Source organism: Natator depressus, chromosome 10 (genome assembly GCF_965152275.1).
Source record: "Natator depressus isolate rNatDep1 chromosome 10, rNatDep2.hap1, whole genome shotgun sequence".
NCBI lineage: Eukaryota > Metazoa > Chordata > Testudines > Cheloniidae > Natator > Natator depressus.
This window is the reverse complement of record NC_134243.1, coordinates 65,210,063-65,223,522: the sequence shown is the minus strand read 5'-3', so window position 1 is coordinate 65,223,522 and position 13,460 is coordinate 65,210,063. Positions and strand designations below refer to the sequence as shown.

Below are 13,460 nucleotides of genomic sequence, written 5' to 3'. Positions count from 1 at the left end.
CGAGAATAAATGGTCCAAATTCAGAGCCGAGCTGCACCGCATGTATTCCCATTGAAGCCAGTGGGATTGCTCCTTGTTTAAACCAGCAAGGAATCCAGATTGCTAGCTATGAACAGGCTTCTGGCAAAGCAGAAATTAACAATCCAAAATCTAATTCAAACCCCACATCAGTCTGGAAGGAGGAGCTTCACAGAACAAGTTTAAGAGGTTTATTTGTCATTTTAATCAATAAATACACACTGTGTTTTGCTTCAGTACAAGCACAGGACTTTTCTTAATGATCATTCATATTGTTTCTATATCAAACATGGGTAACAGGTAATATTGCATATGAATAAGCAAACTTTGGTTCTCTTCCACCTGGGGAGGCCAATCTATTTCACTTGTTAAACAATTGCTTGCAGAGGACAGCAAGGCAGCTGAATGCCACACTGAATGCTGCATTCGGGAAAGCTAGGGACGCTGTAGAACTTGATCAGTTTTCTGAAGGCACTTTTTTTGAGCATCATGACCTCTTTGGGCAGCTTGGAAAGAATTTTATCACAGGGGTGAGAACCATTTTTCTCAGAGGCTGCTGCCTTCGGGTGGTTGATGGTTGGCACACTGTTGCAGCTGAGGGAGCGGGCTGTCTTTTTCTTGTCTTGTACAGATAAGTAGCTGAATAGGAAAGAGGATAATTTATGTTTGGTGACGTCTGGGACATCTTCTGGAAAGCAGTCATCCAGAGGGTCCACTTGGGCTTCCAGGTGTTGACTGACCACACATGTAGTGGGACTGACTGCTACCTTTTTAGGCTGCACTATTATCTTTCTGAAAGACACTTTGTGTTCTCCTACCTCCGTGTGAGACGGAGAAGTACCGTGATCAGCAATAGGACTGGGGTTACTTATTATGTTGGGGATTTTGGCCCCATCAGCAGAGTTGCTGGGATGCAGCATGTAATGCTGGCTAATGATTTGGGCTGCAGTTTGTTGGATGATGTGCCAGTCTCGCAGAATGTCCTCTCTGGTTGTGAACTGAGATGTTACAGTAAAGCGGATGATGAACTTGTCATGAATGGTGGCTGGAATTAGGAAGAGGCTGCCAGATTTACTCAGTTCTTTCAAGACCTTTTCTGTCAGCCAGTTAGGACCCTGTTTTAAAAATATATAAGAAGAAATGTATATTACAGTGGACTTTGCATATTAGAGATCTACAACAGTCTGTAACAATTGCCAGTGATCTTGTTACATTCCTTCATATAACCCTTACCCATAGCAATCAAGCTGGGAGACATGATGCTGGCTACTGCTGATTCATTCCAGAATTAATACAAATAATCATCATCTTTACCTTTAAACGAAATACAACCAGTCCGAGGTGTCTCTTGGCAGGAATTTCAAAGAGGGGATCACTTCTGACCAAAGATTCAAAGTATTTGGCCATCTCAGTGCCCTGTAATTTAAATGTTTTTTTTTAAAGTGGTTATTTCTCATGAATAACAAACAATGCATAAGATGCAAAATGAAGTAGATAAATAAATCCAACTCCCCTCCCCAACCACAACCCCACACAACCCCACACATTGAGGTTCTCAGCTTTGCATAGTAATAAAGATTTCATTCAGTTGTCAAAATATCTGGCCTGATCATTCACAGCCTGATCCACAACCCATTGAAGTCAATGGAAAGACTGTGACTTTGATGGGTTGTGGATCAGACCCTTACAGATGAACCCTTTGGATATGTGTACAACCCCGGGCTTGGCTGGGGTTTTCTGGAGGAACACTGGAGCATGGAATCTGTCCCCATGCTTCTGGGCTGTGGATCACCAGTTGAGACACTCTGCTGATGCTATATCATACTGTGGCTTCCTGTACTTATACTCTGGGGTTTAGGCCTCTGGATTTGCATAGTTGTAGACACACTGACCATGAAGCCCCCCCTTGCCTACTTCCAGAGCTACCCCCACATTGTTCCGAAGAAAGCCTCTGTAGTGTCCTGCTTTGTGGAGTGCAGGGGGGTGTTGGATCCGTTTGCCAGGCCTCTCCATAGCTCACCCACTTCCCCACGGACAGCGCTTTGTGTTTGTGGAGGATTGAAAAAAAGATTTTGTCTGTATGCCCAATCCTGTAACCCTATTTAGGCAAAACTCCTAGCAAATCCAATGAGAATTTTGCCTCCCTAGGAACTACAGAGTCAAGACCTCAAACAGGCTAAAAGCAGCATACATTTTTCAATAGCATTCAGATTTATACAAACTTCATGTGCGAGAGGATCTCTGCTACCCAGCCTCAGAACTGTGTTTAATGGACTCAGATGCTGAAAAATAATATCAATATGTTAACACTTGTCCTGTTAATTCACATACATGTCTGACATGGGCTTGAAGCTTTTTCACCCCAAAGGAACGAATCACAAACCAGAGCTTCAAAGAGCGAAACCGACGACTCAGTGGAATTTGCCAGTGCTGTGAACAAAACAACAGCACATCAACAAGCTGAAAAAACAATTTTAAAGAGAGTCCCACTTCAGCATAATAGAGTGTGGTCCTGCACCCCTCTTCCCAGCTGAGTAACCCATACTCAGACAAGGAGTTTGATCTGTGTAAAAAAGACTGCGGAAATTGGCATAACAAACAGTCATTAAAGGAAGATTCTCTGTAGTTATTTTCCCAGGTGTTCTGAAAAACCATTCTATTTCGGCGACTTCACTCAGATATTACAGCGGTTGGTGCCCTAGATGTGTCTAACTTTTTGTAAAAGATCACTAATTTTTATTATTCCAGTTCACAGTGCAGAGGGCGGTATAAACTGATTAAAGACCTAATTCAGGAAAACACTTAATATGATTGCAGTTGAGGACAGCAATGCTTAACTTTAAGTCCTATTGACTTGTCCATGTGCTTAGCTGCTGTCCTGAAGAGGGACAGGGCCCAAATCAGGGCCTAAAGGATGAATGAGACAAATGAGACTAGAAAAATTAGAAAAAGCAATGGCAGCCAACTAACGGGGGGACCAGACTACATTAAAAAAAAAAAAAAAAAAAGAAACTATATCAAAGAATCCACAAAACTACATGGGTCCAAATTAACCACCAGAGGGAGCAATGTATGCTAATTAAAGAAATAAGCTATACCTATACCAAGAAAGAAAACAATTGCCTTTTTCAGGACCTTGATGAGCACATAGCTGAAACACTGGTCTTATAGAATATTATTTTGCAACATGGTATTCAGATTTAGTTAGCTAGATCTGAAATGATTTGCTTCTTAGCTCCCCACCACCACCACCAGCTGTATTTACAGCCCAATGAAGATTTAACATATTTTATTCTTTTACTGCTGTTTCAAATCAAGGAATTTCCATGGTTTACATGTTTTCCCATAACTATGTCATGTATCAGAATAATTCTTGTAGTTTAGAGTAGGAATAAGACAAACAGAATAAGCCCCGCAAACATGTCAGAACCCCATCCACTGGAACTGTTCTGACAATACATTACAGGGAAGTGACCTTTTTCTGGTTGAGGCAGTGGGCTAGATCCTCAGCTGATGTCACTCAATGTAGCTCCAGTTAAGTTAATGGAGCTTTGCATCAACTGAGGATCTGGCTCAATATCTCAGTGCACACAGACAAAAAATTTCCAGGGCAACAGAAGATTGTAATATCCAGGTGATGTTTGATTATCCTAACTAGCGTCTACATTTATCGCTTCTATATTTGATCTAGAAGAGTTTCTGTGTAATTTTACTCTCAATGCAGGCTTACTGCCAGAGCTCATGTTACGCTCCCCGATTTAAACTGTATTTACACTTCACTATGATTGTTTCTATACTCTGCATTAGAGATATTCTTATCATCACATGAAACAAGCTCCAGGAGTATTAGGAATCTGGCAATTTCTGTTCAAACATTTTGTAGGAAATGTCAAGTATTGGTTCAGATAGCCACTTACCATGAAATCAATAGCAGCCCCCGAATTGGCATGTCTGAGGTAGAGGGGATTAACACTGAAGGTTTGCTGCAATTTGTATTTGTCTTTGACCCTATCAATAATAGAATGAATTGTGCTTAGTAAAAAAATTCCGTAGGGGAAGACCTTGCAATTTGTATGTTAGTTCCCTTTGCTTGTTTTGCTCTACTCACCAGAATGCAGTGCAGTCAAAGTGAACCATCATCCATTTGGAAGGATTGAAAGTAAAAGAATCTGCATATTCAATGCCATCCAAAAATAATCGAAATTCAGGGCAGAGAAATGCGGTTCCGGCATAGGCAGCATCAATATGAAGCCAGAGTCCCGCAGCGGCACCTGGAGAAATAGAAAATGTTCTGTGGGGGGTCATGGTGGCTCAGTGGGTTAACACGTAGCTTCTCCATTCTGGAGAAGTCGGTTTAAATTTTGTTTAGGACACAAGAGAAAAGAGTTTGGAAGCAAGACAGACCAGTCCATCTCAAAGATGTTTCTGCACCAAACACCTGGATCCACTGGAAAAGATCGGATCTGGCTGGGCCCATCTCTACTCCACGACAGAACTTTGGCTAATCCTCCCCCCTCTGTAAGGCAGCCTCTTAAAGTCTGAGGTCCTGTCATCTGTATTGATAGTGAGTGAAATTCCTCATCACATCCCCAGGACAAAGCCAGAGTCGGGGGATCGCAGCAGAATGAATCCCCACCCAACCAATGGCAGTGTAAGCAGCAGCACCCGAGGCTCTCTGCACCCACTCGTCAGAACCTGGGTTGGAGTAGGATCCACAATCACTTCCCACTCCTTTGAAACATAGACCTGGTGACCACAATGATGTCCTGCCAGCCCCTACTTTCAAAACCTTTTCTAGACTGGGGTAAATGGAGCATGGACAAAGACCAATTCCACCTCCTGCAGAGGTTGTGGGGTACTCGTGCACACCCATTCTGTCACTGTTCCTCACAGGGCAGAACTCCTGTGATTCTTTGGTATTGGGGCATCCATGGAACCTCTGCTAGTGGGTGAATTTCATGCATTTGGAACAGGACATATTTTAATGGCTTAATTCAAATATCACAGACATTAATGAAGAGATTCCCACTGACTCCAAAGGTCTTTGGATTAGGCCCTAAAAGGTCAGCTGAATAGTGGTTTCCTGTTTGCTCTTGGCTCCACAAAAAATCCCACACTTGCCTCCCTTTACTGCCTGTATATGATCTTATGGTTAAAGAGATGCTTACAAATTGGACCCAGCTCTGATAGACTGTCAAAAGCGCAGACACCAGTTGTACCCAACGTCGCACAGACCTGGAAGAAAGCAAAGGCTTGTCAAGATGGGATATTTAATTAATCTTTTTTGACCCACACATTCAAGAACTAATCAGGCTAAGAATTCAGTCAGAATGGAAATTGTACCTTCTTATTTGAATAGACCAAAGTGTAAATTATTCACATGTATTTCTACCTTGAATTCATTATTGTTTACCATAGTAGCAAAGTGATTCAGACACATTTTTAAATGGACAATAATAATACACCAATATGTCAGTACCCGAAAGCAGAACTTACAAAGACAGGCACTAGGCCTTGGTTTCTATCTTCTTCAATGGCTTTCTTCAGGGTTTCACCTCGGAGGGCAAAGTTCTCATCCACAGGCAGAAATTTCATCTTCACAAGAGCAATCAAACCAGCCTTTTCAACTGAGGAATGAGCCTAAAAGAACAGTAAATGAAGAAAGTGTGAACCTACACAAGCCCAGCAAGTTGTGGGCGTTAGAAAGGAGAGGACAACAACAAAAGTTAGAGATGCAATAACGGTAATAATTTAAGTTAATAAACCCTAAATTATTGTGTTTTACTATTCAGTCTTGTAAGTTCCGTTGAACCATTGGGTAATTAACAGTTATTTCATGGAAGTTGCATGCTCCAGTTATTTATTAATATTTCTAAAATGAAGTGGTAGGGATCCATGCTGTAAGGTGTGCACCTCTTGCTTAACTTCAGATCCCAAAAGGACTGCCTAGAAATCAAGCTTCTTCACTCTATTCCCTCCTCTGGAGACGTAGGAAGGAGAGAACAGAAATGGGCTTTGCGGTGTGCCTGAGAGGATAGCAAATCTGGACACAGATGAACCAAGGGAGAAGAGGAATTTCCAAAAACAGGGGGCCCTTACCAAGAACATCCCTCTCATTTATAGTGAGGGAGATCCAGCTTGAGCATCTATGCCATGGCAATATGTATGTCCTGGGGAAACAGATGATCTCTCAGGTTCTGTGCTCTGAATGGAGCACATGGGAGGTTTGGCCAATAGTGGGAAGGAAGAAGGGCTAAGTACAGGAGTGGGAGTCAGGTGAATGGGGATCTCTGTGGCCTTAAGAAAGGCACTTCACTTTGCTGTGACTCAGTTTCCCCCTCTGTAAAATGGGACTAACACCGCCCACCTCAGGGTTCATTCACAGCAGCACAGTACTTTGACTACTGATATAAAATTGCAAAGTGTTATTATTCAATCTGATAACACAGGAACTAATTTGTTTATTCATAACAATGGGAACCTACCTGATCAGATGCATAAGCAACAAGACGGGAGTTCAGCGTGGATTCATCAGTATCTGTCTCCGAAACCTTCATTTCCAGAATTTTGTTTTTTCTCGCTGCTAGCAGAGCAATCAAAGTTGATTCACTAACAGTGCTCTGCAAAGAAACAGCTGCTTATTAATTGTAGAACATCCAGATGTGTTTTCCTCCTTTCTTGCTAGTTTGTCATGGGTTTGCTAAAGTCACTGAAGCAATCACCTTTCCACCCCCTATTTTATTTCTGTCACAAGTTATTTCATGTGCAGGGGAACCCCACTGATCTTCTCCATCGTGCTGCTGGTCTCTGTGGGCCAGCATCAGAAAGTGATGCATTTTAAATGATGTGTGCTTTGAATGAGCAGGAGAGCATTAACAAGAAGAAAGTACTGTACATTTTCCTTTGGCTATAAAGTAGTATAATCCACAGAAATTATGGGCCTGATCAAGGCCCACTGAAGTCAGTGGAAGTTTTTCCATTGACTTCAGTGGGCATTGGAGGAGGGCTTATGGAAGCAATTTAAAATTCAGGGCCTGATCCTGAAATTCTTACACATTCAAAGTACAAAGTAAATGGGACAGGGTTACTGGCGTGAAGAAAGGTTGCTAGAGAAGTGTCCTCTATCCCCAGGTGGTTTCACATAATTTTGGAGCATACAAGGGTGATGTGAAATGAGGAAATCAGAAGGAAAAGTTGTGTTGGCCTCATTTAGCAATAACACAGGTCCCAAGAGAAATAGCTCCTACTTGTAACTCAGGGACCCATTCTGCAATGGTTCTACATAAAAATTGGATTTTAAAATTACGGAACTTAACCAGTTTAAAGTTTAAACGTTTCTCCTAATATATACCCTAAATCTCCCTTGCCGCAGATTAAGCCCTCTGCCTTTGGTCCTATCTTCAGTGGACATGGAGAACAACCGATCACTATCCTCTTTATAACAGTCCTTCACATATTTGAAGACTTATTAGGTTCCCTCTCAGTCTTCTTTTCTTTAGACAAACATGCCGAGGGTTTTTTTAACCTTTCCTCATGGGTCAGGTTTTCTAAACTTTTTATCACTTTTGTTGCTTTCCTTGGACTCTCTCCAGTTTATCTACATCTTTCCTAAAATATGGCACCCAGAATTAGACACAGGACTCCTGGAAACTTTACCCCATGTAAAAACTTCCACCGACTTCTAAAGGGAGTTTTGTTTGAGCAATGGAATAGCCATTCTGAAGTGTGCAAATCAATTCTGCAAAACACCCACTGAGCTCTCCTACCTGTAATACTCCTCCTCCCTGGCTGTCTGGGTGATGGTGCAAGAACAGATCTGGAAGGCCCAGCATTTTCGCCAGCCAATCCATTACATTCATTTCCAGTTCTGTACAGGCTGGACTGGAGGCCTAGAGATTGGAACAAATAAACTCAGTCTGTTTTAATCCCTCTGATAGTAAACCTTCTGATAGTAACCCTCTGATAGTAAACCTCATACCCTAGGCTTTCCTTAAGTGACAGTACTACAGGTTTTAAAATATCCATTACAGTAGGCTAGTTTGGATTTGACAAGGCGTGGATTGCTGTGGTGACATTCATGTCCAGGGGAAATGGCAGGATATCCCATATACCCCAAAAGAAGTTACTGACACTTCTGAGAGAGAAGCAATGGTCTATGGTTAAGACACTAGGCTGGGACTCAGGAGATCTGGATTCAATTCCACATCTGCCAGAGACTCTTAGGCAAGTTCCTCATCTATAAAATATGTTTAATAACATTTCCTTTCTCCCACCCTTGGTCTGTCTTGTCTGTTTAGATTGCAAACGCGTTGGACAGCATCTAGCACAATGGGGCCCTGATCTCATCACTACTGCAATACACACAATAACTTTGACCACTTTTGGAACATGAGCCTCCATGCTGAGAAAGGGCAATCTCCAAACTCCCACTGACCTTGTCTAAAACAACATAAGCCCAAGGGAATTGACAGGGACTGCTAGTAGAGGTTGCTCTGCTACTTCCATATCAAGAGCAAAGAGGAACAGGAAGCGGGACCAGGTGCCTTCCTAATGGTTGATTTTTGACATTTTGCCTCTTAGGGCTTGTCTATACTTGCAGGTTAGCACACATTAAAGTAGTTTAGCTTAGCCCCGGTTGGGTAAAGCTAAATAAGCACAAGGCTTTTATGGGTGCCAACCCTCCAGGATTGTCCTGGAGTCTCCAGGAATTAAAGATTAATCTTTAATTAAAGGTTTCAGAGTAACAGCCGTGTTAGTTTGTATTCGCAAAAAGAAAAGGAGTACTTGTGGCACCTTAGAGACTAACCAATTTATTTGAGCATAAGCTTTTGTGAGCTACAGCTCACTTTGAAGCTCACGAAAGCTTATGCTCAAATAAATTGGTTAGTCTCTAAGGTGCCACAAGTACTCCTTTTCTTTAATTAAAGATTGTCATGTGAGGAAACCTCCAGGAACACATCCAACCAAAGTTAGCAACCCTACTCTTGTTCCTGATTAAGAGTATCCACATATGGAGTCATTTAGGAACAGTTAATCAGGAACAACTCTATACGTCACAAGCCCTTAGTGGTGTATCATTCTTGCTCTTGCCTCCATTCATGGAAATTATTGCATCTAAATATTGGAGATTCTTTTTTTCAAAGCAGTTTTATACTTTAGTTGTGCAAACAGCTTAAAATGGTTTGAACTAAATACATTAATTTATTGATTCATAGATTTTAAAGCCAAAAGACACCGTTATGATCATCCGGTCTGGACTTCTGCATAATACAGACCAAGGAACAGCATTTCAAAACTATATAAAATCAACATTTACCCATGTGAATCCCAAACAGTTAATAGCATCAGCCAGCATGTCCCCCAGCAGGGAAGGCCAGGAGGTAAGAGCTGGAAAGTAGGCGTGCATATGTGGACTCTGCCAATGGACAACCTAGATCAGAGGATGCAGAGAAATTATATCCAGAACAATGTCAGAGAAATCTGAACCAGCCATACAAATTAACACAATGTGATGGGAAAGGCTCACAGCTCCCTGTTGAAGATCTGATAATAGCAAGTTTCAAACGTAACATCAACAGCAAAAGAGCACTGTCAAAAGATTGTAATATGCAGTAACTAGATAAACTCCAAACTAAGCCAGAAGTATTTATCTAAATTAAACATACAGCCATATATTTTCAAACAGGAAATAATGGTCCTCTGGCAACCATCCATGACAGTTACTTTATTTTTATTACATCAGATTATTCAGGGAGGCTTATAATTGTATTTTGTGGAGTTTGCTGCAACAGTGACTTGTTGATTTCACCATTATTGAATTGTAATCCCATGGATCTTCTCCCCTGTTAGAATTCCTGTGCTAGTTAATTAAGTAGAGTTCACTATGAGCTACTCATTCCCAGGGTGCAGATATTCACACTGGATGGTAATGACACTTTCCTGATTCCGGTTCTACTCTATTTCTTACCCCAGGCATAATAATCTTCTCAATGTCTCCGAAGATGTTGTCCCAGCTGTCTGGCTCTACGGGGGCACTGTCCGGCAGCTGGGCTCTCATGTAACCAGGCTGCACATCTGGAGTCACCCGTCTCTCTCTCACGTTGCTCAGATACTGGCAAATGTAATCCACCATTTCTTTCCCTGGAAGAGGCAGGATGTGCCCTTTGAAGTCAGGCCATAGGAACAACAGCACACAGCAATTCACACACACTCTTTGCATGTGATAGGGCTCAGTTATCAAACTGCTCAATGCATAGCTGCAGTACTGAATACAAGAGCCATCAAGGCTTGGAAAACTCAACTGAGTACATTAAAAGAGCCATGTTTTCCCCATGTAAGTCACCTGCTTCTTGTAGTGGATCTCACACATCTCCTGGGAGTGACCCAGTGACGGCAAATCCTGAGTGATGGGCTTTGGCTTTCAACGGATTCAGTGGCATGTGTCCCCCCTGTGTACAGTGGCTGGAAACTCTAAAGTGCCTTGGTATCAACTCCCCTAACTCAAGAGCAGGTCAGGAAGACAAAGGAAATCCACTGATGTCTGTAAAATGCTTAAAATGCCAACTACATTGAAACCTACACTACAGACCCCTGTGCTTGGCAGTCGCTTCTTTTCGTGATCATTTTAAAGTAGCCCCAGGGTTTCCAGTACAGATTGTTAGAATTTAGTTAAAAATGCCTCTCTCCTCAGAAACTGACTTTGGCTAGTGCCTTAAGAGTTTGCTTAAGACTCTCTCTGCCCCCAGGAAGAACCCCTCTTGATAGCATTTTCTTGGCAATATACTTGTTTCCTTGCCCATATAATAAAAGATCACCAGACTCCATGGTAATAGTTTCAATTGCTACACTTATAACAGCCTTGTGGACCTTTACGCTCCTGTTCCCCTAAGAACACACATAGTGCACACCACAGTTGAGATGCATTTGTGAAACAGAAAAGGAGGACTTGTGGCACCTTAGAGACTAACCAATTTATTTAGTCTCTAAGGTGCCACAAGTACTCCTTTTCTTTTTGCGAATACAGACTAACACGGCTGTTACTCTGAAATTTACTGTTACTCTGAAATTTGTGAAACAGCCTCCCAAAGGCAGAGGGCTTCTGAATATTCCTCATGAAGGAAAAGAGCCTTTTCTCTGGAAAAGGCAGGGAGCCCAGAGCCAGGAGACCTGAGTTCTGGTCCCAGCTCTGTCAATGGGTCAGACATTTAACTTCTCTGTGCTTCCATGTCCCATCTGTAAAGTGGCCTAGAGCCCTTATAGCATATCTGTAAAAAGCTCTGAGATCACAGAGAAAGAGATCTATGTCGGTGTTAAGAAACAGACGGTATTTCTCAAGTGCCTTGTATCTTGGTGCACGGTCTAATCACTGATGGCTATTCAGATAGTCTCAGCCTCAACTGAAATTGTCTGAAATGGTGTGTTTCAGAGAAATAAAGATCATGCTCAATCCTTTCATAGTCCTCTCTCTCTCTCTGTGCTGGTCAGGCACTATCCCATCACTCCCTGACAGCAGTCATGTCTCTGGGCTCCTTCTCCACTTGCTAGACACTCTCACCTTCCTGCATCAGACATGGAGTGTGTGGGACTTTTAAACTATATGACATGTTTTAATGGGCCTGAGCTGTGCCCTGATTTACATCTCTGCAACCACACTGACATCAGCAGGGTTTCAGGGGTGTCAATCCGGCTGGCAGTTGGTCCACGGTACATAACATAACCATCTCCCATAAGGTTATTCTAGACTGCAGGACTACGGACCAGTGCCGTAGGCTGCTGTAGTATTTTATTTATAACAGCAAGGAAATGAACTGACATCAGAGCCATCCTCTGAAACTCATCTTTGGGGGGGGATATTCCACAGAACCCACCTGGACTGCCATGCACCACTCCGAGCCCACAACAGTTCTCCTCCATGCAAGAAAATGCCACCCACTTTGATAGCCTGGAGAGGCCCTCAGGAAGATCTGCCTCACTCACCTCTCTGTCTGTATTCCCCTGGTTCCATGATGGCTCCTTCCAAAGTCACCCCCTCCAATCTGGGCTGTGAATCTTCAATTGGCTGCAGGCAGCGCTGTCCTCCTTCACTGCTGGCTGCTCATCCTTCAGCCTTTATACCTCTTTTTATCTGCCAGACCCACGCATTCAGTTAGCGTAGGCAAGTTAATGTAGTGGGAACTATGTATCTAACTCCTCCCCACTGTGATTCTCAGAGTGCATGTGTGTTTTCCCTGCACTCTTTTGATGTCTAAGATAATTTCCTCCAGATGATTTGTTTCTGCATTAACCCTTTTTACTATTGGGAATGCAGCTGGTGTTCAGTCTCTGTCAACAGCCACAGAGTAAATCACTCCCCATGAAATAAACCAGACACACAATTTACAATTTGGGTGAGGATGGGGGTGACAAGGATGGTATCAAAAGCAGCCCAACACAGCATGGGGATAAATAAAAGCAGACCGAATCCTTTCCACATTGTCTGTGCCCATTGGGAACAGTCTCAGTGGCACTTACTTTCGTACCCAGCCTAGTATTGTTAAAGCTTAGCATGTTACATCATGGGCTAGGCCAGTCTTTAATGGGCTGCAGCAGACAATTGCATAGTAGCCCAATAGCCAGAAGCAGCGTTGCCAACTCTTGCAAGCCTTGAAATATTTGGTATTTTTCTTAAAGCTCCTGGAGGCATGAGGTGATGTGAGAGTCTCAGTTTTCTTTTGGGGGGGAAAAATTTTTATTAATGTTCACAGCTGGAAAGAAAAGCTTGAAAATCTGACCCAAGTGTACCCTAAAGCCTCAACAATGAGAAAGGAAATGAAAAGACCCCAACCTTCCTACCTACCTTCCTTTCACAATCTCATGATTTTGGGTGGCCTGCCTCATGGTTTGTGAATGGCTGGGGTTGGTAATACTGACAAATAATAAATGTGAGAAGGGACTGGATGTCTCGAAGGGGGCTGGGGGAGAGGAGGGAGTGCTGTGACAGTGGATTATAGAGGCTGAACCGGGCTGAGGCCAGTAGGGACCAAAATCATTACAGATAGCGATCTAGTGACCTCAGGGCCATATATTGGTGTAGTGCATGAAATTCTGCATCCTGGTAAAGGCTGGACCCATGGAGGATAAGAGCCTGCTACTTACTGGCAGCTAACACAATTACTGTTTTAATTCAAATTGGGTAGTTTGTGTGTTAAGCACTGAAGGGGTGGGATTATAGCTCCTTGGTGCGTGCCTATAGGAACCCCTGTTCAATACATATGTGCTAATGGAGGGGTTCTCCACTGAGTTCTAAGTGGTAAGCATCTACATTTACAAAAAGCCATCAGCACAGCCAGCAGCTTTGCTGGCAGATCCAGCACAGTGGCCAGGGATGGTGTGGTCCTTGGAGATCCAGCTGCTCTTCCTACCTTCTCCTGCCTAGAGCTGGTCTCTCCAGAACAGGGCTGAGG

The 13,460-nt window shown here is 42.9% G+C and overlaps 1 protein-coding gene across 1 annotated transcript; it reads right to left on the bottom strand.

Moving 5' to 3' along the window:
- Nucleotides 1-368: 368 nt before the first annotated feature.
- On the bottom strand, nt 369-12,094 carry HDC (histidine decarboxylase). Its single transcript, XM_074964790.1, has 12 exons — nt 11,995-12,094; nt 9,986-10,158; nt 9,335-9,448; nt 7,785-7,907; nt 6,504-6,638; nt 5,515-5,658; nt 5,187-5,253; nt 4,127-4,289; nt 3,936-4,026; nt 2,350-2,448; nt 1,333-1,434; nt 369-1,133 (listed from the first exon to the last, which is right to left on the bottom strand). Exons 1-12 carry the CDS (start codon nt 12,020-12,022, stop codon nt 387-389), a joined length of 1,986 nt encoding a protein of 661 aa, XP_074820891.1. The 5' UTR covers nt 12,023-12,094; the 3' UTR covers nt 369-386.
- Between the last annotated feature and the right edge of the window lie 1,366 nt (nt 12,095-13,460).

Coding starts and splice junctions, on each gene's coding strand:
- HDC (XM_074964790.1), bottom strand. CDS start 12,022: ATGGAACCAGGGGAATACAGACAGAGAG. Junction 10,159..11,994: donor AGGGGAATACAGACAGAGAG/GTGAGTGAGGCA, acceptor TGCCTCTTCCAG/GGAAAGAAATGGTGGATTAC. Junction 4,027..4,126: donor TTTGACTGCACTGCATTCTG/GTGAGTAGAGCA, acceptor TATTATTGATAG/GGTCAAAGACAAATACAAAT.